Below are 25,868 nucleotides of genomic sequence, written 5' to 3'. Positions count from 1 at the left end.
TTATATGTAGCTGTCCAGTTTTCCCAGCACCACTTATTGAAGAGACTGTCTTTTCTCCATTGTACATTCTTGTCTCCTTTATCAAAGACAAGGTGACCATATGTGTGGGGGTTTATCTCTGTGCTTTCTATCCTGTTCCATTGATATATATTTCTATTTTTGTGCCAGTACCATACTGTCTTGATTACTGTAGCTTTGTAGTATAGTCTGCAGTCAAGGAGCCTGATTCCTCCAGCTCCGTTTTTCGTTCTCAAGATTGCTTTGGCTAGTTGGGGTCTTTTGTGTTTCCATACAAATTGTGAAATTGTTTTTCCAGTTCTGTGAAAAGTGCCGTTGGTGGTTTGATAGAGATTGCATTGAATCTGTAGATTGCTTTGGGTAGTATAGTCATTTTCACCATATTGATTATTCCAATCCAGGAACATGGTATATCTCTCTATCTGTTTGTGTCATCTTTAATTTCTTTCATCAGTGTCTTATAGTTTTCTGCATATAGGTCTTTTGTCTCCTTAGGTAGGTTTCTTCCTAGGTATTTTTTTCTTTTTGTTGCAATGGTGAATGGGAGTGTTTCCTTAATTTCTCTTTCTGGTCTTTCGTTGTTAGTGTATAGGAGGAATGCGAGAGATTTCTGTGCATTAATTTTGTATCCCACAACTTTACCAAATTCATTGATTAGCTCTAGTAGTTTTCTGGTGGCATCTTTAGGATTCACTATGTATAGTGTCATGTCATCTGCAAACAGTGACAGTTTTACTTCTTTTCTGATTTGGATTCCTTTTATTCTTCTTCTCTGATTTCTGTGGCTAAAACTTCCAAAACTATTTTGAATAACAGTGGTGAGAGTGGGAAGCCTCGTCTTTTTCCTGATCTTAGTGGAAATGATTTCACTTTTTCACCATTGAGAATGATGTTGGCTGTGGGTTTGTCATATATGGCCTTTATTATGTTGAGGTAAGTTCCCTCTATGCCTACTTTCTGGAGGGTTTTTATCATAAATGGGTGTTGAATTTTGTCAAAAGCTTTTTCTGCATCTATTGAGATGATCATATGGTTTTTATCCTTCAGTTTGTTAATATGATGTATCACATTGATTGATTTGCATATATTGAAGAATCCTTGCATTCCTGGGATAAACCCCACTTGCTCATGGTGTATGATCCTTTTAGTGTTCCGTTGGATTCTGTTTACTAGTATTTTGTTGAGGATTTTTGCATCAATATTCATCAGTGATATTGGCCTGTAGTTTTCTTTTTTCTTGACATCTTTGTCTGGTTTTGGTATCAGGGTGATGGTGGCCTCATAGAATGAGTTTGGGAGTGTTCCTCCCTCTGCTATATTTTGGAAGAGTTTGAGAAAGATAGGTGTTAGCTCTTCTGTAAATGTTTGATAGAATTCGCCTGTGAAGCCATCTGGTCCTGGGCTTTTGTTTGTTGGAAGAGTTTTAATCACAGTTTCAATTTCAGTGCTTGTGATTGGTCTGTTTATGTTTTCTATTTCTTCCTGGTTCAGTCTCGGAAGGTTGTGCTTTTCTAAGAATTTGTCCATTTCTTCCAGGTTGTCCACTTTATTGGCATAGAGTTGCTTGTAGTAATCTCTCATGATCCTCTGTATTTCTGCAGGGTCAGTTGTTACTTCTCCTTTTTCATTTCTATTTCTGTTGATTTGAGTGTTTTCCCTTTTTTCTTGATGACTCTGGCTAATGGTTTATCAATTTTGTTTATCTTCTCAAAGAACCAGCTTTAAGTGGTTTTTTTTTTTTGCTTTTGCTGTACGCGGGCCTCTCACTGATGTGGCCTCTCCCGTTGTGGAGCACAGGCTCTGGACGTGCAGGCCTAGCAGCCATGGCTCACGGGCCTATCCGCTCCGCGGCATGTGGGATCTTCCCGGACTGGGGCATGAACCCGTGTCCCCTGCATCGGCAGGCGGACTCTCAACCACTGCGCCACCAGGCAAGCCCCATCCCTATTCTTTTGTCTCTGTTTTTTCTTTTGCCCTACCCAGGTTTGTGGGGAGTTTCTTGCCTTTTGGGAAGTCTGAGGTCTTCTGCCAGCATTCAGTAGGTGTTCTGTAGGAGTTGTTCCACATGTAGATGTATTTTTGATGTATTTGTAAGGAGGAAGGTGATCTCCACGTCCTACTCCTCCGCCATCTTGAAGGTCCTCCCCTTGTGGACTTTCATGTTTTACCACTCTTGTATCCCCGGGATAAATCTTACTGGGTCATGATGTGTAATCCTTTTTATATGTTAGTTCAGTTTTCTAGTATTTTGTTTGGGATTTTTGCATTTATATTCATAAAATGTATTGATAATAGTTTTCTTTTGATGTCTTTGTCTGGTTTTAGTGTCAGGGTGTCAAAGAATGAGCTAGGTAGTGTTTCTTCCATGCCTATTTTTTGAAGAGTTAATGAAGGATTGGTGTTAATACTTCTTTAAATTGTGGTAGAATTGGCCAGTGAAGCCATCTGTTTCTAGAGTTTTCTTTGAAGGAAGTTTTTTCATTATTAATTCAGTCTCTTTACTTATAATAAGTCTGTTCAGATTTTTCTGTTTCTTCTTGAGTTGGTCTTGGTGGTTTTTCTAGGAAATTGTCCATTTTATCTAGGTTGTCTAATTGTTAGCATATAGTTGTTCATTGTATTCCCTTGTAATCCTTTTTATTTTTGTTAAGGTTGGTAGTAATGTTCTCTATTTCCTGATTTTAATTTGAGTCTCTCTCTCTTTCTCTCTCTCTGTCTCTCTGTATCTTTCTGTTTTTTATCTTTTTGGTTAGACTACCTACATGTGTTTCAGGTTTTTTAATCTTTTCAAAGAACCAACTTTTGGTTTTGTTGAGTTTTCCTTATTTTTTTTCTATTCTCTATCACTTCCTGTTTGTGCAGAGCCTCAAGATTAGCCAGAGGTAAGAGCTTAGGGCTTTTTCTGTTCTATCATGAGCATGCATACAGCTCTGGGCAGGCATGAAGCCATATCATGCACTTTGCCTTCTAGATTCCCAGGAATAAGTTAGAGCGTTCCAAAGCCCCTTTTGGATATCCCATTCCCCAGCTTTTTATTTTAACCCTTTATTAGCCTATTGTTTGGCCCAGTTGTTATCCACTGCCTCAGGCAGATGCATGTTCAACAACTGCTTCTGATTTTTTCAAGGAACATTTTTTCAAGGAAAGGCTGTTTGCCTTGGGTGAGCTCTGTGTCAGGTCAAATAAAGACAGCCTTATGAGTGCGGTTTTCCAGGGAATGACCAGACGGGTCAAATAATGACAGATCTCTGGGAATGGGACTGTGAAGGCGCTCCAGCCCCATTCTGTTTCCTCCCATGGCTGCTAGGTGCTGCTTTTCACCATGATTGCTGAGTGTTGGTTTTTCAGGCTTTTGTAAAGCTGAGGAGGAATGGGACTTGGACGATTTAAAATGCCACAGAGCTCACTGTTTTTACTGAGATTCAACCATTTCATTAAGTAAAGGCTTCCTGAATTGCTGTAAGCTTTTGGTGCATTTTCAGAGCTCTGAAAAATTGATTTTGATGATTTTTGCTAGTGTTCTTGTTGCTTTTATAGAGGAAAGCATTTTCGGAAAGCCTTACTCTGCCATTTTCACTGATGCTCCTCCCATTATGGCTTCTTGAACAGGAAAGTGATGGAGTAAAAACTGAACTTGAAGTCAAATATTGTACCAGATCTGACAAAGGATTGACATACTTAATATAAAAACCTATAAGAAAAGTGTTGAATTATAAAAATGAATAATGGGGGCTTCCCTGGTGGCGCAGTGGTTGAGAGTCCACCTGCCGATGCAGGGGATGCGGGTTCATGCCCCGGTCTGCGGGGATCCCACATGCCGCGGAGCGGCTGGGCCCGTCAGCCATGGCTGCTGAGCCTGTGCGTCCGGAGCCTGTGCTCCGCAACAGGAGAGGCCACAACAGTGAGAGGCCCGCGTACCGCAAAAAAAAAAAAAAAAAAAAAGAATGGACATGAAAAGATGAATCACAGAAAAAAATACAGATTGATAATAAAGTTTAGAAAAGGAAGTTCAATATCAAAGAAACTCAAATTCAAACCATGAGATACCATTTTCACTATCAAATCAGCAAAAGCAATTTTAATTATTACAATTCTTAGTATTGGCAAAGGAGCAGGGAAGTAAACATTCAAATGCTATAGGTCAGAAAAACAAATTGGTACAGTCAATTTCTGGAATACAATTTGGCAGTAATATCAAGTCGTTTAATAATAATATTCAGGGGAACCTCTTAGTTGTGCACGGAGAAAGAACGATTTAAAAATGGGTGATGTTGAGAAGGGCAAGAAGATTTTTGTTCAGAAGTGTGCTCAGTGCCATACTGTGGAAAAGGGAGGCAAGCACAAGACTGGGCCAAATCTCCATGGTCTGTTTGGGTGAAAGACAGGTCAGACTTTCAGATTCTCTTACACAGATGCCAACAAGAACAAAGGCATCACCTGGGGAGAGGAGATGCTGATGGAGTATTTGGGGAATCCCAAGAAGTACATCCCTGGAACAAAAATGATCTTCACTGGGTTTAAGAAGAAGGGAGAAAGGGCAGACTTGATAGCTTATCTCAAAAAAGCTACTAATGAGTAGTAGTTGGCCACTGCCATATTTATTACGAAACAAATGTCTCATGATTTTTTATGTGTACCATATTTAAATTGATCTCATACACTGCAATTCAGATCATGAATGGCTGAGGTAATATTTCTGTCCTGATTTAAATAAGATTGGTTTGTGGCTAAAAGAATATGATCAGCTTGGACTTCCCTGGAGGCACAGTGGTTAAGAATCTGCCTGCCATGGCAGGGGACACGGGTTCGAGCCCTGATCCGGGAAGATCCCACATGCCACGGAGCAACTAAGCCCATGCGCCACAACTACTGAGCCTGCTCTCTAGAGCCCGCAAGCCACAACTACTGAGCCCGTGCGCCTAGAGCCCGTGCTCCGCAGCAAGAGAAGCCACCGCAATGAGAAACTTGTGCACCGTAATGAAGAGTAGCTTCCGCTCACCACAACCAGAAGAAGCCTGCACGCAGCAACGAAGACGCAACACAGCCAAAAATAAATAAATAAATAAAATTTTAAAAATAAATAAATAAATTGCTGTTAAAAAATATATATATATGCACCTAAATGGCATGTTGATTATTTTTAAAAAAAGAATATGGTCAGCTTTTTGATTTTTGGTAGTGATTCCGGTTCAACAAGTACTATCACTCTTTTCCCCTTCTAAAGAGATGATTAAACTTGAATAAGAAATGTTAAACTTTTCAGGCATATAGTGAATGCCTTCTCAAACCCTATAGGAGATTGGTTTTATATTTAGATTTATATAACTGTTTATATTAATATATTTAAATATTGAGAAGATCTTTTCACTGTCTCATAGAACAGCAGGATTCACCTGTGTTTCAAGTTGTGTTCATTCGCCTGTTAAGGCAAGGGCTGAAGATACACTGGCAATGTCCACTTTCTCTTTTTGGGCTTAACTATGCCAATTTAATTAAAATTCTCTATCTATCTAAAATATTGCCTTTTACTTAATGAAAGGCATTTTAGTGTGGTTTATGTATAGCATCAAATAGAGAATATTTAGTACTTCTTACACACATACCACAAAAATAATAATATTCATTGACCAAATAATTTAATTTCTATGTATCTTTACTGAGAAAATAGTAAACCACTTGGATGAAGATTTATATACAGAGATATTCATTGCATTGTTATATATAATAGTGAAGAGTTGAAATCAACCTAAATGTTCAATAATAGAATAGCTAAATAATTTATAGTATATTCAACTTAATAGATTTTTTACAGTCATTAAAAATACTGTTTTAGAAGACTTATTTAATGGCATTGAAAATGTATAATATAATGTTAAGTGAAAAATCAAACTTTAATATACAGTTTGGTCTAAATTTTAGAAGGGGAAAAAGGAAGGAAATACAAACACAAAAAAAGTACATCAACTTGTTAATGGTGGTGATCTCTAGGTAGGTAAGATACAGGAGATTTAATTTTCTTCACACCTTTCCATTCTTCCCAGATTCTATACATTATGGGTTTATTAACTTTATAATAAGGGCTATGGCCAAATGTTATATAAATGTAGTGATCTGACATTTGTATGGAAGATAGATTAGAAGGAGAACGTTAGGGTGGTAGTGGGAATGGAGAGGATAAAGAAAATCTAAAAGTCATTTTAGGAATTCCCTGGCAGTCCAGTGGTTAGGGCTCTGTGCTCCCACTGCAGGGGGCACAGGTTCAATCCCTGGTCGGGGAACTAAGATCCTGCATGCTGCGTGGTGCAGCCAAATAAATAAATAAATAAAAATAAAAATAAAAAAACATTTTATAAGAAGAAACTCTAGGATGTGAAGACAAATTGGATGTGGCAGATAAAGGGTTTCTAGCGTGATCAAAATTAAGGTAGCAAAGAAGAGAATCCTATTTAATAGAGGAAAGATGTAGTTTTAGACACAGCTGAGGATGATTGACATCTAAGGGATGTTCTCCTGTACGTAGTTGAAAATACAGATGAAGTTTGTTTCTCCAATGTTAGTATGTCCTTGAAAGTATGTAGTGTTTTTTTTTAAGACTTGGCGATAATTAATATTTTTTACTCATTGAAATTAGTCTAAATTTAGAGAGGTTTTACTTATTGTATGCTATGTTCATGATATTATTGCTTCATTTTCCTTGAATGTACCGTGTAAAATAACTGATTAGCAAACGTTAGTGTGACTTCACCTTGTTTTGCTTTGGACTGGCTCAGAGTTCTCATGTTTCCATTATGATTACTCTCATAGTTGTTGTTATTGCTGAAAATTACTATGTTTGAATAAGAAATGTAATTATTACCCCAACAGTATTTATTTTTTATTTTTCTATGAATTTTAGGCAATGAACATTTTGACTTCAGTATTGCTTCTGTATGCAAAAGAGGAAGAAGCTTTTTGGCTTCTGGTTGCTGTATGTGAACGAATGTTACCTGATTATTTTAATCGTCGAATCATTGGTAAAAAACAAAACACATATACATATACGAACACATATTTCTTTTCTAAACATTTTATAGGCCTCTTGTCTATCCAGTTACCTATCAAATGGAAGAACTGATAATTAAGTTGCAAAATATACAAAATGCAAGCAATATCAAATGTCACATTCACTGACATGCTCAAGAGAAGAGCTTTTTGCACTGAACATATGATTGGAAAAACGTATTATTTAATACGTTGCTTTTTAAAAATAAAGTGCCTGGTCTGTTTCCATATAAAATAGAAGTTTTAAGTTTACTATCTCTGTATTACTAAAACAGTGGTAATCTGAAGCATCTGGAGCTACTGGAAAAATTTTAATAGTCTCTTTATGTGAGAGAGATTTTAATCAGCTTAAAATCTCCACATTTTTATGAATTGTATAGATATATTCAAGCTTTGAAAGAAGGATCAAGTTCTTAGTTTGTTACTTATATAATATTTTCTTCAGTCATCAAATATTTGTAGATCCATGATCCCCTACCTTAAAACCATAGGTGGTCTCCTTTGTACCCTCATAAGCCTTCGGTGTCATGGCTAGGTCGTTGACTGTATTGTCTTGTGTTATAATTATTTGTCTATTTATTGCAAGTTCTATTAGAGATTAAACGCTTTGAAGATGAGACCATTTAATTAATTGATGTATCTCTTATAGTACCTATTACAGGTTTCTGCACATAATAAAGATTCCATAAATAACTGTTCCAATGAATATGAATTGAGTTTCTCAAGTGCTTCTTGATGCATGATACTGCTAGCAGATAAAGAGATGCATGAAATATAGGAAAGGCACTGAAGAAGTTCATAATTTAAGGAAGAGAAATGAGATAATATCAGCCTACTAATAGAAGTGGGAAGGTATTGGAAACAAGTCCTTTTGAAAGGTGTTCATTTTAAAATTTCTTTTTATGTTCTCCAGGTGCCTTGGTGGATCAGGCAGTCTTTGAAGAACTTATCAGAGATCACCTTCCCCAGCTGACTGAACATATGACTGATATGACATTCTTTTCCTCAGTTTCTCTCTCATGGTTCCTCACACTTTTTATTAGTGTGCTACCTATTGAAAGTGCAGTGAATGTGGTGGACTGTTTCTTCTATGATGGAATAAAGGCCATTTTACAACTGGGATTGGCAATACTTGACTATAATTTAGACAAACTTCTGGCATGTAAAGATGATGCTGAAGCTGTGACAGCTTTAAACAGGTACTGTGAGAATCATAACATTTAAATCTGGAGAGCCCCTTAGAGCTTACGTTGTTCAAACCCCTTATTTTATAGATGAGGAAACTGAGCCCTAGAAACTTTAAATAATTTGCCCAAAGTCACAAAGCTGGTTGAATGAAAACGCTAGGCCTAAAGTCCACTCCTCTGTTTCTAAATAGAATATAACAAAAGTAAGTCAGTCACTTTGAAGTAAACCACTAGGTTATATACACATTTACACTAACATCTAATATGGTTGATTCGGTATGCTGGGACTTTCATAGTCCCAGTTCGAGCTATAAAGTGTGTTAGAGTAATTTGAGGTGGGGGAGGTGGTTGATAATATTAAATGTCCAGTGGGGGGAAATTGTTCTGGTTTTCAAGTGGTTTCAATCAGGTAAGCTGAGCTTTATTTTCCTTGTGCCTTTTCTGTGAATTCTATTTTGTATTGAAACACATGTGTGGGGTATGTGTGTGTGTTTGTGTATACACAGTATATGTTAAATGAATGAATATATGAATATTTGGGTAACTTGTAATGGTGCATCAAATCCCATTTATTTATAAAGAATAAAGTATAAACACCTCACTCTGGTATTTAGAACTCTCAATGTTAAGGCCTCAATGTATCTTTCTTAAATTATTTCTCCTCACGTGCCTCTACATACCGTATATTCCACCCTTACTGGGCCATGTGGTATTTTCTGAGAACTCTCTGAGCCTATCTGCTTCCCCATGCTCTCCTCCCCACCTCTGAAGTCATTTCATCACCATCCCATTTCCCACTCCCATGTCCTCCTAATTCCCAACCATCTTCAAATTCTCCTCCCTCATAAGACTGTCTCTTGTCCTCTCGGTAGAAATTAATCTCGAACTAGGGAGAAATTAGCTGTCATTTTCTCTGTATTTTACTTCTACTGATTCTTGTATTACTGTCACTTTTGGATAGGTTCTTTGACAATGTCACTAATAAGGATAGCCCGTTGCCTTCAAGTGTGCAGCAGGGTTCAAATGTAAGTGATGAAAAAAGCAGTCATATTAGAGTGGATATTACAGATTTGATTAGAGAGTCAAATGAGGTAAGTTTTTCTTATACCATAAATATAATTACATAGCATATTTAAAATGATAGATACTATAGTTATATCTCTAGTGGTATATTAAGAGTAAGATAATAATACGTGTAAAGATGCAGTAATGTAAAATCTGATTTCACTTTAAAAATGAGTTCTATGAACTGTTCCTACGTTATATAGCTTCCTCTGCTTCAGTTTGCTTTTCATTAAATGAAACTATTCACATAGTTTTACAAATAATGACCACTTTTAAATATCTATCGCTGCATAAAAAGGTGAAAAATATTCTCTTCTTAGAGACTAAGAATTTTACCAGTGTTCTTGTACTTAGTCTAGACCCATAGTAGATGGAATCCTCTCCTGTGAATATACAGAAAAACTGAAACGTGGGAGGTGAAAATTTGCATAATCACTGAAGAAGTTGGGAAAATAGCTAGGAATAGAACCAAGGCCTCTGAGAATTGAATCTGATGAAATTCAATTGTAAGAAAAGTGGATATTTATTATGAATGAGTATCCACTGAAATCATATTTTTTGCAGAAATATGGGAGTATTCGCTATGAAGATATATACAGCATGCGCTGTCGAAATAGGTTGTATGTGATACAGACCCTAGAGGAAACAACAAAGCAGAATGTGGTGAGTATCCACCCAATGGGGGAAGACCAATTTGAGTAACATTTTTTTCCTGAACTTCATTTAAAAATTATCATTTCATGTTAAGAAAATAAAATAACTATACATTTGAGCTAGATTCTTGCCACAGCTTAGCTTACTGTAAATTTTTTGAGAGGAAATAAGTGATTTTCTTCTGGTTGAAGCATTGGTTTTCCAACATGTTTTGTGTTATGTGACCTTTAATATTGAATGCTATGATGTAGGCATTTAAGCATAACATATTTGTGATGTGCTTCATCAATAAGAACAGCTGACCTACATAGTACTCTAGGCTGCTAATATGTATTATTATCCTTGGATACCCAAGATAAAGTGAAAAAGGAATAAACAGTGTGTTTTAAGTCCTCCTTTTTAGTATTTGGATGACTGCATTAGAAGCTGTTAATATTGGTTGCTTCTGGTGAGTGGAATTAATAGATTTCTGGTTGGAAGAGAGAGTGTTTTACTTTGCTGTATGAATCCTTCTGTGCTGTTTGAGCTTTTATCATGATCATGTATTGTTTTTGTAAACCTACTTGCTTAAAGGTTAAGTCCTCAGAGGTACAAATCTGGGAAAATTAACATTTCTGAATACATGCTCATTGTGAATAATTCAAACATTATAGAAATGTAAAAAAGTAGAAGTTTCCTACCCCAGGAGTAACTAACATTAAAATGATTTGGCATGTATCCTTCCAGATCTTTTTTCTAAATATCTATAGACATAAATGTGTATGTGGTGGGGGGGAGGGGGACAATATAGCTTTTCAAATGAGATCATACCAGTTACTTTGTTCTGCAACTTTTTTCACTCAGAGCTATATCATGGTCATTGCATATTATTGCATACCTCGCTTCTCTTAATGCACTGAATAGTAGGTCTCCATTTAGTAGGTCTCCCTCTCTCTTTCATTTTAATGTTTTTTCGCTTTTGCAAGTAATACCTTATATAAACAACATGGGTTTGAACTGCACAGGTTCACGTACATGTGGATTGTTTTCAATAAACATGTACTACAGTACTACAAGATCCATGGTTGGTTGAATCTGCAGATGTGGAACCATGGATATGAAGGGCCAACTGTAAAGTATATGCAGATTTTTGACTGTGTGGAAGGTCAGCACCCTTAACCCCCGAGTTGTTCAAGGGTCAACTGTATATCTAATCTTACACATTTGTAAGAGTATTTAAACATTGACAGGTCCTGCTAAATTATCCTCTAAAAGATTTGTATCAAATTATAATCCCACCAACAGTGTGTAAGAATGCCTTTTTCCCCACACTCCCACTAGCGTCACATTTAAAAAATATTAGTGGTATTAATTCTTTGTCAATTATATTTGTGGCTAACATTTCCCCCAATCTTGTTGTTTCTTTAATTTTTATGATGTATTATGATGTATTTCAGAGTATATAACTTTCAAAATTTTATGTAGTCAAATCTCTTCTTTTTTTACATATTGTGTGTGTTTCATGTCAAACTTAGCAAGGCCTTCCCCATATAAAATTATATAATTTATAAACATACTTTCTCATATTGGCTTATAGTACTGGTATTGCTTTGTTTTTTTAAAAATTAATTTATTTACTTATTTTTGGCTGTGTTGGGTGTTTGTTGCTGCGCGCGGGCTTTCTCTAGTTGCTTTGAGCAGGGGCTACTCTTCGTTGCAGTGCATGGGCTTCTCACTGCGGTGGCTTCTCTTGTTGTGGAGCACAGGCTCTAGGCACACGGGCTTCAGTAGTTGTGGCTTGCGGGCTTTAGGGCGCAGGCTCAGTAGTTGTGGCGCATGGGCTTAGTTGCTCTGCGGCATGTGGGATCTTCCCAGACCGGGGCTTGAACCTGTGTCCCCCGCATTGGCAGGCAGATTCCTAACCACTGTGCCACCAGGGAAGCCTTGTGTTTTTTTTTAACATTTAGATCTTGAATACACGTAAAGTATATATTTTGTTTATAGTGTGATATAGGACTCTAATGGTATTTTTTTCCAACTGAAATAGCCCATTATTTGAATACCATTTATTGAATCCTCCATTGTTACTGTACTCTACTCTGCCTTTTTCATATGCTAATATGGGTTTATTTCTGTAGTTTCTTTTTTTTCTGTAACTGTTTCTTTTTTTTTTTAATTTATTTTATTTATTTATTTATTTTTGGCTGCGTTGGCTCTTTGTTGTTGCATGAGGGCTTTCTCTAGTTTCGGTGAGTGGGGGCTACTCTTCCTTGTGGTGGGTGGGCTTCTCATTGCGGTGGCTTCTCTTGTTGCGGAGCACAGGCTCTAGGCACGTGGGCTTCAGTAGTTGTGTCACGCAGGCTCAGTAGTTGTGGCGCACGGGCTTAGTTGCTCTGTGGCATGTGGGATCTTCCCAGGCCAGGGCTCAAACCCATGTCCCCTGCCTTAGCAGGTGGATTCTTAACCACTGCGCCACCAGGGAAGCCCCACACTGTTTTAATTATTGTGGCTTTATAGTCCATTTTGAAATCTGGTAAGGCTTTTAATATTCCTTTTTAATATCCATTTTAATGATGTCTTTTTAAATGTCCTTTAGTAAGCATTTATTGTTTTCATCATATAGATCTTACACATTTCTTGTTGGGTTTGTCTACTCCTATATATTTTATGGTTTTGTTACTAATATGAATGAGATCTTTTTTCTTTACATTTTCTAATTTGTTTATTATAGTATATGTAAAAGCCATTGATTTGCACATGTTGCTTTTTTAAGTGGCTGTGTTACTGACTCTCATTAATTCTAATTTTTTTCAGTTGAATTTCTGAATAGACAAGCATATCATTTCTAGTCTTAGAGTTTTGGCGCTTCCTAATATATATACCTGTTTTCAGTTTTTTAGTGTTATTGTAGTGGGTAGGACCTTCAGAGAAGTATTAAATAATAGCAGTGGAAGTAGCCTTCCTTGTCTCATTCTGGAATTTAATAGAAGTGCCTCTGGTATTTTATTATTAAGTATGATATTTGCTGTTGATTTTTGAAGGATGCCTTTTAGCAAATTAAGGAGTTTCATTCAGTTTCTAGGTTAAGGGATTTGGGACATTTAAAAAAAAATCTATATTGAATGTTAACTTTGATCAAATAACTTTTCCATATCTTGAGGTTATATTTATTAATGTAGTAAAGTACATTAAAGAATTTCTAATATTAGACTTCTGTTGGATTCTTGAAATGAGTCCTATTTGTTCGTGTTGTATTATTCTTTTAATATTCTGCTTTGATAATTTTCCTAAATAGTTTAGCTTGGTTCTTTATATCTGTGTTAAAGTGACATTGGCTTACAGTGTGTGTGTGCTAACTTTAGTTTTCATATTAGAATTGTGCTCACGTCATAGAATGGATTTTGGAACAAATCATATTTTTCTATGCTCTGGGATAGATTACGTTTTTTGGCACAGAGAGGGAATGTACATCTCCCAGTGACTTTGAAGTGTTTAATGACAACCCCATATGGTGACTTGACAGATTGCTTATATAGCAAGACAGGAATATATGGAAAAAAACTATAGAATATTGTTGCTTATATTTATAGACATTAAGTGGCTGTCCTTTGGCAGTTATCTCTGGATATGAAAAGATGAAGGTCAAATTACATATCAGAATAGAATTGAGCTATAGTCTCTGTACAACTTTTTAAAAGGGAAAATATGTACATTTACTTTGTTATTCCTTTAAAAAGTTAAAAAAATATATTTTATTCTGGCAGAGGGAGATTTCTAAATTGATTCAAAGAGAATTTCTATGCTGAAGTGTTAAATTCTAAATTGCTTTTAATCCTTTTAAAGTTGCGTGTTGTATCACAAGATGTGAAATTGAGCCTTCATGAATTGGATGAACTTTATGTCATCTTTAAGGTACTGTTTTCCTTCTTTAAATGAAAAATAATATTCTTAGCAGAATTTTACCACAACTGTTCAACTATTTTATCTTTAATTACTTTAGTAGACATGTTTAAAAGAAAAAAATCTTATAAAGTTACTTTTTCTGATATAATGACTTTGCTTTTTTTTTTTTTTTCCCATTTCTTAAATAGAGAGAGTTGTTTTTTTCTTACTATTGGTGTTTGAGTTCTCCAGTATTGAAGCACCATGATCCTAGTCTGCCATATTTGGAACAGTATCAGATTGACTGCCAGCAGTTCAGAGTGTTGTATCACTTGTTGAGTCCCTGGGCTCATTCTGCAAACAGAGACTCACTAGCTTTATGGACATTCAGATTGTTGGATGAAAACTCCGACTGCCTTATAAACTTCAAAGAATTCTCCTCTGCAATTGGTAGGATGATGTCCAATAATCTTCTTTTTTAAAGCAAAAAAATAAAGGTACCCCTAGAAATACTTAGTACTGCCTATCATTGCCAATTTAGTCAGGTTTTATCAGCCTGATATCAGATTTTTTTATCAGATTTACATTGTCTCCAACTTTAGCAATAACTGGACCATTTTCTTTGTTTTTTGCTAAGTCTAAATATATTCATCTCATTTTGCCCCAACCCTCCCAGAAAAACAAGCTGTTAGATGTGGATGATTTAATGAAGGAAGAGAATGTCCTGATTTTCCCACCTTCAGGCACATGGATTCTTCAGGAGGACGTTCTCCCTCAGTAAAAATCCAACCACATAGCCTAGAAAAGGGGTAGAGAAATATTCAATGAACAGTTTGTGCCTGTAGATAGTCCACTGGTTATATCATTCCTTTGCTTTTCCAGACAACCTAGCATGCTTTCTTATCAGGGATTGCCCCTTGAAGAGGAGTTCTCTCCTCAGATGAAGCATAAGGCCTCATTCAAAAGAAAAAGTAAATTTTAGATTGGGATTGGGGGAAAGAGTTCAGCAGAAGAGCATTTTATTTATCCCTCTGATAAAGGGTATTTTGCTTATATACTTCAAGGAGAGAATCTGGCCTACTGGGTAGTTGTTTAACAGTTAGTTTAAGTAACAGAAGGTTTCTGAATCCTAATTCCTGGCTAGTATCTGTGTCTTAATTAATCTGTGTTGCTGGAATTGATTGAATGTTCTTTGGCTGTGATTATTTGCAATTTAATTTTATTGAACAGACATAATGTACAATGGAAGTTTTACTGAGAAGCTTAAGGTGCTTTTTAAGCTGCATATTCCTCCAGGTAAGAATTTAACAGTTGTTAGTGATATATAGGAGTTGACTCCATTTTAACAAGTATAATTACAGATATCATTCCATTTTAACAAATAACGTAATTTTGCATATGATATAAGGTCATTGCTTCATTGTGGCCTATGGATCATATTAGCAATATTTTTGCTGATATATAGTTACACTGACATCTATGGAAAAGTTTCTGTGCAACAGATGGGTTCACAAGTTTCCTTCCTGTTAGTGTTCAATCAATTTAATGATAAGTAGTTTGTGTGTAGGAACTATCTATCATTTGAATATTGTCATAATGTTGAATTTTTATTGTTGTTGTTGTTATTAGAGAGTTGAATTTAACTTTAGACAAACTGCTAAACTTGTGAAATACTACAAATTATTCAGAAAAATGAGACCAGGCAACAGGGATATTAAACATTTGGAAAAGGAAGCAAAATAGGGCTTCCCTGGTGGCACAGTGGTTAAGAATCCTCCCGCCAATGCAGGGGACACGGGTTTGAGCCCTGGTCCAGGAAGATCCCACATGCCGTGGAGCAACTAAGCCCATGTGCCACAACTACTGAGCCTGCGTTCTAGAGCCCGTGAGCCACAACTACTGAGCCCGCGTGCCACAGCTACTGACCCTGTGCTCTAGAGCCCGTGCTCTGCAACAAGAGAAGCCACCGCAATGAGAAGCCCACACACCGCAACGAAGAGTAGCCCCTGCTCACCACAACTAGAGAAAGCCCGTGCACAGCAACGAAGACCCAATGCAGCTAAAAATAAATATTTTTTTTTAAAAAAAGGAAGCAAAATAAAAGCTACCATTTATTGAGCACTTGCTCTGTCGAGGTGTTTGCTTTACGTGCAGTCTTTTATTTAGTTCTCATGATATCCTTGAAAGGTGGTATTATCCTTCCAATTTTGATGATACGGAAACTAAGGGAAAGATTAAATTTGCTGAAGATCACATAGCTAATAAATTGGTTAGCTGAGATTCAAACTGAAGTCTGACTCCAAAGCACAGGTTTCTTTCTATTCTACCATACTGCCTTAATGTTACCACATCATTCCACTTTACTTAAGTATTTCCCTCTGACCTTAAGAGGCAGCCTTTTCCAGGCCTGATCCATAATTGGGAAACCAGTCTTAGACTTTAAAGGAACATTGCAAAAGTACCTTTTAGCTTAGATAGGGTGATTCACACACACACACAAAAAAGTACCTCATAATTTGTCTAAAGCTACACCTAAGATCTTTTAGAGCCTTCCCAGGATAGCTGGGAACCATTCTTTACCAGACCAGAAATCTAAAAGCCATCTTTAACCCTTCACAAACTCAAGTCACAATCACAGCATTTAAAACAAAAGACAAACCAAATAATAACTATGAAGGACTTTACATTGTCAAGTCAAATTAGAATGTCTAATATTGCCATGGAATGAGTACGCTTTCAATAGAAGGATCAAAAATAGAAAAAACACTGTGTATCTGTTAGAGCACTCAACTTCGTGTTTTCCTTCTTATTAAAGACGTTTTTAAATGACTGAGGTCACGTTTTCAGAGATTCCCAAGTGCCAGATTTTTTAAACATTTTTTAAAACTTTTTATTTTATATTGGAGTATATCCAATTAACCCATATTTTTAAATTTCAACTTGTAGTGGCTCTTGGAAAACTATTAAAAAGCAAGAAATTTGGAAAAATAATAGAACTCAAAGTGATCAAGTACTTCTTGTTATTTGCTATACGGTAGAGTAATACTACTTCCACATTTCTTCACGTATGTCTTTTTTTGACAGGGACCCTTTGTTTGATTCTCTGCCCCCAGATTTAATTGATCTATTATAGGACTCGTTTCTGTCCCTCATTGTTATAAATGTGATTTGGGTTATCTGTTTTCAGCTTATACTGAAGTGAAGTATAAGGACCCTTCAAAGGGAGATGAACTTTCCAAGGAAGAATTACTTTATTTCAGTCAGCTCCATGGTAAATATCTGTTTTAAATTTATCTGTTTTGGGACTTCCCTGGTGGTCCAGTGGGTGAGACTCCCTGCTTCCAATGCAGGGGACCCAGGTTCAATCCCTGGTCAGGGAACTAGATCCCGCATGCATGCTGCAACTAAGAGTCTGCATGCCACAACTAGGAGGTCCGCATGCTGCAACTAAGAAGTCTACATGCTACAACTAAGAGCCTGCATGCTGCAAGTAAGAGCTGGCACAGCCTAAATAAATAAATAAATTTATCTGTTTTGATTATTAGTCACCCAGAGGTCTTTCTGGCTTAAACATTCTTTACCCAGCTACCACTAGTAAAATTTGGGTTAATTATACCTTATACTTCTTTTGTGCTCCATAACACTTAGTACAGTCCTAAATGCATGGTAAGTACTCTATAAATATTTGACTGATTAACTAAACTACATTTTGGGTTTTGATTTATGGAATTTCTTATTTACTGGAGAATTAGAAAGAAAATGCATTTTGTTTCTACTTCTGTAGCAGAAATTTCTAAAAGGTATCCAACCATTTTTTATGCCTTGTTAAAATGCGATGAAGACAATAGAATCTTTGATGATTGAAGGTCATAGCTATTATTCAAACAGTGAATACTTATCATAAATCACTGTAGGTGTAGGAGACCGGGATGAGTCTGTCTCCAAGACATAATTTGGAAGGGTTATGAGCTAATTTTTGTGTCTTTTGCTTCTTTTTCATAAATATGAATGTCTTAAAGAGGGATAAGTTCTTATTAATATATGTTTATGTTACTGTATGTTAGTGTTTGAAGTGACCTTACAAATCATCTAGTCAAGTCCCTTAATTATATAGAGGGCACTGAGGCCAAGAAAGGAGAAGTGACTCGTGTAAGAGTTTTCAATGAGGTTTTACCACAATCAGGACTAGTAGCTCAGTCTTTTGACTTCCGGTGTGTGTGTGTTTTTTCCCTAATAAAAGAAGTAATACAATTTAATTCGAAGAAAATCACAAGGAAGAAAATACCACATACCACCCAGAAATAAATACTTAATATTTGGTATACTTCCTTCTAAGATTTTTGTTTGTTTGTTTTTTGCGGTACGCGGGCCTCTCACTGTTGTGGCCTCTCCCGTTGCGGAGTGCAGGCTCAGCGGCCATGGCTCACGGGCCCAGCCGCTCCGTGGCATGTGGGATCTTCCCGGACCGGGGCACGAACCCATGTCCTCTGCATCAGCAGGTGGACTCCCAAGCACTGCGCCACCAGGGAAGCCCTGAGATTTTTTATATGGATTTTTCCCCAGTGTTCTTTTTAAAGTTCTTGAATACTTTGCCATCTAATGATAGGAGGTCAGGTTAGCTATAATTGGTTTGATGAATTGAAGAACATAAAGTGTGCTTATAAGTCTTTATATAAAATATTATTTTACTTTCAAAAGGTATTTGTTAAATATTTTACAAAATGCAATTGTCCTCTTTTCCTCTAGTTTCCAAGCCTGCAAAGGAGAAGGAAGCAGAGTCAGCAAAAAACAGCCCTGAAAAAGGTATATGATCTAGGAGTATCATTTAGTTTAAATTATTGTTTTTGTAAATAGGGTTAACTACACAAAGGGGAAACGTGGATTCCTTTTAAAGTCTATTGATTGATTTGTCCTGAGAGCTTTTTCAGTTCCTTTGTTTTAGTTTAACAATTTCTTCTTCTTCTCTTGATACTTAAGTCTCAGAAGTTATAGAAAATACAACTGTAAATGACCTGTATTTATTTAATTTTATTATTTGAAAATATTAATTTTAATTACATAAGTAATAGATAATCCTTATAAAAGGAATTTAAATGGTACAGAAATCCTCATACCCTCACCCAACCCCACCCTGAAGTAAATGTGAAAACATTTTGGTCTGTATTCTTTCCAGACCTGTTTCAATGTATAAACAAATATAGACATCTCTCTTTTAAAAAAGAAACATTTCATAAATATTGTTGTACAATTTGCTTTTTTGATTTTGTAGTATATCATGGACATCTTTTCATGTCAGTACATTTGGATCTATCTTATTCCTTTTAATGGGTGCAGAGTATTCCACTGTTTGGTTGTACCATCATTTATTTCAGTAACTAGCTCAATATTGATGAACATTTAGGTTGTTTCCAATTAATTATATTGCAAACTATTCTCCAACAAACATTTTTATACTTACATTTTATAATACTTTTGCACATATTTCTTTAGGATAGGATAAATTCATAGAGGTATGAGAATGCTGGATAACAAAGAATATGTACATTTAATATTTTGATAGAGGTTGTCAAATTGTTCTCCAAAGGTCCATCATTCTTTTTATGTTTTTGAGTAACATTTAGTTAAAAAATAATTGCTGAAGATCTGCTTAAATATGATAACTTTGCCAGGTTGTTCAGTATATCCTAGTTTTCTAAGAGATCTAAATAATTATTAATAAAGTCCCATTAATATCATTGTGATTAAACTCTTCAAAGGAATGAATGAATAAGTACTGTTTTGAATTTTTGAAAAAGAGTCACCATAGTATGCTATGGTAACTGCATGCTAAGAACATCATATAGAAGCTATTTTAAACTTAGTGGTATGCATGAGAACATCTACATGAAATTTACATCATGTACTGTTTAATCTAAAAGGCATCCTTCTTCCTCTAGTCCCCAACCTTTCCAAAGTAAAAGTTTTAGTTTAACGGAAGTGGAGAATGTATTTTGAGAGCCAGTGAGTGAAATAAAAAGTATAGTCAGATCAATTTCTGGAGTAAAAAATGTGGAATCTTATATCTCAATGAAATATCTTTCAATCAAAATTGTTCTTTTGGGGATTTGGGAAAATATAATGGGCTGTTCATTATGAAATGGTTTTATTCCCCTCATTGAGGAAAAGAAAAAGTTGACATTCAAGCATATCTAAGTCAATGGCAAGAGGAGCTTTTGAAAAAAGAAGAAAACATTAAGGATTTACCAAGAATGAATCAGGTATAGTATTTTCAAAGAAAAATTCTAGTTTACTTGTGTGTTTTTGTATAAATGAATGTGGGTGTATCCAAATCTAAAATAGCTAACATGCTATTACAAAAATAAATAATCTATGCATCATCTCTGTAAGTTTCAAATGAGTATAGAAGAGTGGGAGTAAATTTTTAAATGATTTTCTGCTGTAAACATTTAAATGCATCTAGAGTTTCATCACAGTCCTCTGCTGTGACATTTGTACCTATAGAAAAGATGTGTGTATAACATATATTTCAGTGTTTTTTATTTCCCGCTTTATTAGAAATGTTCACTTATTCAGTAAACATTTCTTAGTGCCTACTAGATGACATGCCCAATGCTAGGTAGTGGGAATAATAATTAAAATAGGTCACACCCTAGTTCCTAATCATCTTAAACCTGCTCAGACAGTATTAATGACTACTATTGACACAATTCTATTTTTTTTTTTTTTTTTTTTTGCGATACGCGGGCCTCTCACTATTGTGGCCTCTCCCGTTGCTGTGCACAGGCTCCAGACGCGCAGGCTTCAGCGGCCATGGCTCACGGGCCCAGCCGCTCCGCGGCCTGTGGGATCTTCCTGGACCGGGGCACGAACCCGTGTCCCCTGCATCAGCAGGCGGACTTTCAACCACTGCGCCACCAGGGAAGCCCTATTGACACAATTCTAAATCCATCTCTTTCTTACACACTATTCAGTCATTATATGTTCTTATATTTTTTAATTAAAATCTGTTGGCATAGGGACTTCCCTGGCAGTCCAGTGGTTAAGACTCTGCGTTCCCAGTGCAGGGGGCACAGGTTTGATCCCTGATCGGGGAACTGAGATCCCGCATGCCATATGGCATGGCCAAAAAATAAATTAAAAAAAATTGTTAAATCTTTTGGTATAGATACTGAGGATTCCCAGAACTTTACCAAAATGAGAAATATGAAATAGTGTAGTTTTTCTCAGTGGACTAGGTAATTTGATAGTTAAATAAGTACTTTTTAAAATTAATCATGATATATTTATTCTAAATTTTTAATAAATAAACAGTATTACAGACTAAGAAAGAAAGAGAAAACTTAAAGTATGGTACAATACATTTTTATGAAGTTTATCTTTTTTGTTTGCTTTTTATTTACATATAAACTTTTCTGGTAGCATGATTGACTTATAGGACTTTTGTGTTGGAATAGTTTCTTTTTTAATTGACAAACATCTTCTAGGAATGTCTATGAATTATCTAGAGGCAATTAGCAGACAATCCAGGTTATTTCTTTACTTGGGCCCCACCTTAGCCTTTAAAGAGAAACATGTCCAAATGGGCTCCTTAGAGCTACCTTGTACTACTAGATAGGTCCCAAAACATTCTTCCTTATATTTAAGTCATCCTAGTTGAGCTGCCTACTCTAGCCCTTTGGGGAGATCAAGGGGAACTCATTCTTAATCTGTTCATTAAGATTGGTTAATGAATGAATGATTTACATGTAAGGAAATATGGGACTTTGCCTAATTAAAAGTACCACCTAACATTGATGGAATGCTGGCAGATACTGTCCAAGAATTATTGTATATATAATATATGTATATAATTTACTGTTATTAGGCAACAGATGAGAAGTCTTAAGTGGAATTTTCTTTCATGGTTCATACCCATCTTTCTAGAATCAAGATTTATTTGTGGATTAATCATCAGTTCTTATAACTTCTGTGGTGAAGGTTATATGGTACAAATTCTAAATAGAAGACTATTCACTTCTAAGTTCTCCTGATATTTGCTAAGTCTAATATCAAATGTGATATTTCTAACTTGTGTCTTCTAGTCACAATTTATTCAGTTTTCAAAGACACTATATAACTTATTTCACGGGGACCCTGAAGAAGAGTCATTATATCAAGCCATTGCTGTTGTAACCAGCCTTTTGCTCAGGATGGAAGAAGTTGGAAGGAAACTCCATAACCCTGCGTCATCAACCAAAGGATTGTCTGGTGCAGTCTGTGCTTCTGGAGGACCCAGTGAGGGGCAAACAGAGAGCCACTTAGAGAAAGATCCCTCCTCTCTCAGGGAAGAACCTCAGTGGTCATTTGCATTTGAACAGATTCTCGCCTCTTTGTTGAATGAACCAGCATTGGTGAAGTTTTTTGAGAAACCCATAGATCTAAAAGCCAAACTAGAAAATGCAAAAACCTCTCAGTTAAGTTCTAGAACCAGGAAGTAAATCTTTTAACAGGAATTGCTTATTATAGACATTTACCAAGATTCTCATAGGCATCAGCTTGATTTCTAGGAGTAGGGATCAGGGATTTTCTTGTTACCAATGTATTTGAAGGTTAAAAAGAAGATATTTGGAAGCACAATGATTCATTCCTTTGTGGTGGTGTCTAATTTTGATATTCTCTAATACAAATATACTTTTTATATTTCACAAGGTATGCAATATCAGGGGGCGTATGCTAAATGCTAAATTTTACCACCAGAGGGCACCACCATATCACTTTTAGCAAGGAAATTACTAGTTTGTGCTGCTATTTACATATGAATTACTGATGATTTTTGAAAATGTGGTGTTATGTTTGAGTGTTAGTGATGCTGACACATCATATTGATAAATCCTACTTTCCAAATTGCCTCAGTCCTATTAGAATGCTTTAGAAAAGCAGGCTCTTAGATCTGTAGCCTTAATTATCTAGAAGATTACCATATGGGAACCTCATTTTCACGTTATCTAACTGAAATAATATTAACTTTTTAAAGTTAATCTCATTCAGTCTTCTAATAATAAATGGCTTTTTAATGAATTCTATCTTCTCCCTACCTGAGCAGTTCAGAAGCTGCTGACACACTTGTAGCTCTGTTGCTGATAAAAATAAAGAACTCAAAACTCTGGGCCGATACAAGGAAAAACGATTTTGGATTTGGATTTGAGCTGGTTAAAGCCAGCCAATTCAGAAGGGTTAATAAACAGTACAATTAACTGTGTACAGGTCTCTCATTAGACTGAGAAATTACTTGAAATTCCGAGCACTGCTCTTTGTGGCATTTGTCTCAGAGTAGCTTGAGACTGCTTTGGTTCTAGTTTTAGATTTTGGATTTTCACCAGTCATATTTTAAGTTACATTAGATAGACTGAATTATTGTATTAGTCTGGCAAGTTCGTAAAGTATATAGGCATACCTCATTTTATTGTGCTTCACTTTATTGCGCTTCATAGATACTACATTTTTTTGGTTTTTGGTTTTTGGGTTTTTTTGGCTGCTGCAGCTTGCAGGATTTTAGTTGCCTGCAGGGATTGAACCCAGGCCCTCGGCAGTGAAAGCGCAGAGTCCTAACCACTGGGCTGCCAGGGAATTCCCACAGATACTACAGTTTTACTGAAAATGAAGGCTTGTGACAACCCTGCGTTGAGCAAGTCTATCAGTGCCATTTTTCCAACAACATTTGCTCACTTTGCATCTCTGTGTCACATTTTGGTAATTCTCGCAATATTTGGAACTTTTTCATTATTATTATGTTTGTCATGGTGATCTGTGATCAGTGGTCTTTTTTTTTTCCTTGTGGGTTTTTTTTTTATTCAAACAGAAAGTCACAAAAATTATAATCATCCTCATCAGTTCACTCAATCCCATGTAATTAATTTTTTTTTTCATCTTGATCTTTTGCTAGCATTTTTATGAATTCATCAGTTTTCCACTAGAGTTCTGAAAATGCTTATTTATTCAGTTCAGCAGTATAGTCAGTTACCAGAAACCTGTACTTGTCAGTCTTTTCCATGAATTCCTTGAAGATGAAACCCTTTTATAGGAACATTTTTGCAAAAGCATCAGAGTGCACCCATTTACTGTCTGTAAATGACAAAAGAGTTAAATGATCAGTGATCTTTGATGTTACTAACAGGACTCACTGAAGGCCTAGGTGATGGTTAGCATTTTTTAGCAATAAAATGTTTAATTAAAGTATGTACATCATTATTTTAGACATAATGCTATTGCACACTTAATAGACTACACTATAGTGTAAACGTAAGTTTTGTACGCCCTGGGAAAACAAAAAATTCATGTGACTCGCTTTATTGCAATATTTGCTTTCATCGAAGTGATCTGGAACCAAACCTGCAACATCCAAGGTATGCCTGTACTTGTGCATAATGATTGTTAAGATAATGTATAGAATTTTGGCATCTATCTAAAAAGCTGTAATCTATTTGATTTAGATGTGTAATTTCTATATACTTTATGCTGCTTATATTTCAGTCATTACAATGAAAGTTCATTTAGAGATAATGGGCTTTGTTAGCACTTTAAAGAAAAAAACACACCTATCCAATCTTCTGTGCTGTTTCTGATCAGAACAATTTATTAATCAGTTGATTTAGGAAATTGTGGGGAGAAGTCATCCACTGAAGCTTCTTTCTTCACAAAAGACTTTGGTTTTAAGCCTTTTGACTTTTCAGATTTGAAACAATGAAAGGGCAGATATCCTTTAGGACAACCCAAGAAGTCTCCCTTTCTGGAAAAGAATTAGTATAGTCAGCCTTTGGCAAGAATCCAATGTGAACAAAGCCTAACACAGAGGGCTTCATCACCACAGGATATGTTATTTTCAGAGATATTCAAGAATTTTCAAGTTGACCCTTTGAAAATTTTGTAAATTGAGCTTGGCCAAACACTTACTAGTAGTGTCTTGAAAATTATTTTGTCAACTTTGTCTTCTCAAGGAAATTACCACTTAAAGAGATGGTTGGTAAATAAACATCTGTGCCTTTTCTCAGAAACTACTTGCCTGAAACATGTCCAAATTTTAGAGTTTAGTTAATAGTTTATATGTGAACTATCACACACCTGCTATTAAGCAATGATTGTTAAATTACACTACAGTAGCTCTATAAAGACACAAGGCTCTATGCTTATATACAAAGGCACTATTGCACATACTTTGTTGAACATTTTGTCAATTGTATTTACAAAAAAATACTTTCTTAAGAACATACGTTATTAATATTTGGTGATTTTTAAACCAGAATATTGAAGATTACTTAGTATTGTATTTTAGCCTAGATTAATTAAAATTGAATACCTAAAGATTTCTGAATTGCAGAAAGATTATAAATGCAAGTTAAAAAGACGAACATTTATTTTATGAGTCTGCAGGAGACATAAGCTGAACACATAGTTTTGTAGTTGCTACCTTGTTAAGCAAATGGGTTGTTCTTAATGTTTAAAATCTTATGTAGTTGTGTCACACTGAACTAGTGCATTATACCTTATGCATTAAATTGTTAAGGTGGCTTTACTGGTCTTTATAAAAAAATGTTAAAAATCTGTTAAATAAATATGAAGAATGGCTTACTTAAAGATCTTACTATTATTTATTATGATGTACTTTTATAGATACTTAACTCAGTTATCACTTGAGGACTTCCCTCCTATATTAGTTAAGTTTCAGTTGCAGAGAACAGAATTAATTCTCATTAGTTTAGGCAGGAAAAGATTTATTACCAGATATTAAGTGGCTTACAGAATTATCAAGAGGACTGACTCTAAATTGAGCTTTCAAGAACAATTTCCAAAACTATACCACAGAACCAGGCCACCAAGGGAGTTGCTAATTCTTCTGCTGTTAGGAAACTGCTGCTTCCTACTCCATGATGAAAAGCCAGCACTACAGCTGCTACTTCCAGAACCACGCTCCACCTGCTATGATTTATACCAGCAAAATGGATGCCAAGCGTCCTGCCTCTCAGCACCCACAAGCTAGTGGCTAAATTGCAATAGAACAACCAAACA

At 35.7% G+C, this 25,868-nt stretch overlaps 1 protein-coding gene and 1 pseudogene across 1 annotated transcript; both read left to right on the top strand.

Annotated features, from left to right (window-relative positions):
- Positions 1-3,992: 3,992 nt before the first annotated feature.
- LOC132419042 (cytochrome c-like) lies at positions 3,993-5,070 on the top strand (annotated as a pseudogene).
- Positions 5,071-5,961: 891 nt separating this feature from the next.
- TBC1D8B (TBC1 domain family member 8B) lies at positions 5,962-25,448 on the top strand. Its single transcript, XM_060002434.1, has 11 exons — positions 5,962-7,031; positions 7,973-8,258; positions 9,208-9,337; positions 9,876-9,974; positions 13,788-13,856; positions 14,036-14,276; positions 15,057-15,122; positions 17,014-17,097; positions 18,573-18,629; positions 19,986-20,083; positions 21,908-25,448. Exons 1-11 carry the CDS (start codon positions 6,917-6,919, stop codon positions 22,301-22,303), a joined length of 1,641 nt encoding a protein of 546 aa, XP_059858417.1. The 5' UTR covers positions 5,962-6,916; the 3' UTR covers positions 22,304-25,448.
- Positions 25,449-25,868: the final 420 nt, after the last annotated feature.

This window comes from Delphinus delphis, chromosome X (genome assembly GCF_949987515.2).
Source record: "Delphinus delphis chromosome X, mDelDel1.2, whole genome shotgun sequence".
In the NCBI taxonomy this organism is placed as follows: domain Eukaryota; kingdom Metazoa; phylum Chordata; class Mammalia; order Artiodactyla; family Delphinidae; genus Delphinus; species Delphinus delphis.
Note: the sequence above shows the minus strand (reverse complement) of the source record. Positions and strands in the feature narration are given on the sequence as shown.

What these genes read in the sequence shown, in the direction of transcription:
- TBC1D8B (XM_060002434.1), top strand. Translation starts at nt 6,917, where the DNA reads ATGAACATTTTGACTTCAGTATTGCTTCTGTATGCAAAAGAGGAAGAA. An exon ending in AAAAAACAGCCCTGAAAAAG is followed by an intron (nt 18,630 to 19,985) that starts GTATATGATCTA and finishes CCCCTCATTGAG; the next exon opens with GAAAAGAAAAAGTTGACATT. An exon ending in ATTTACCAAGAATGAATCAG is followed by an intron (nt 20,084 to 21,907) that starts GTATAGTATTTT and finishes TGTGTCTTCTAG; the next exon opens with TCACAATTTATTCAGTTTTC.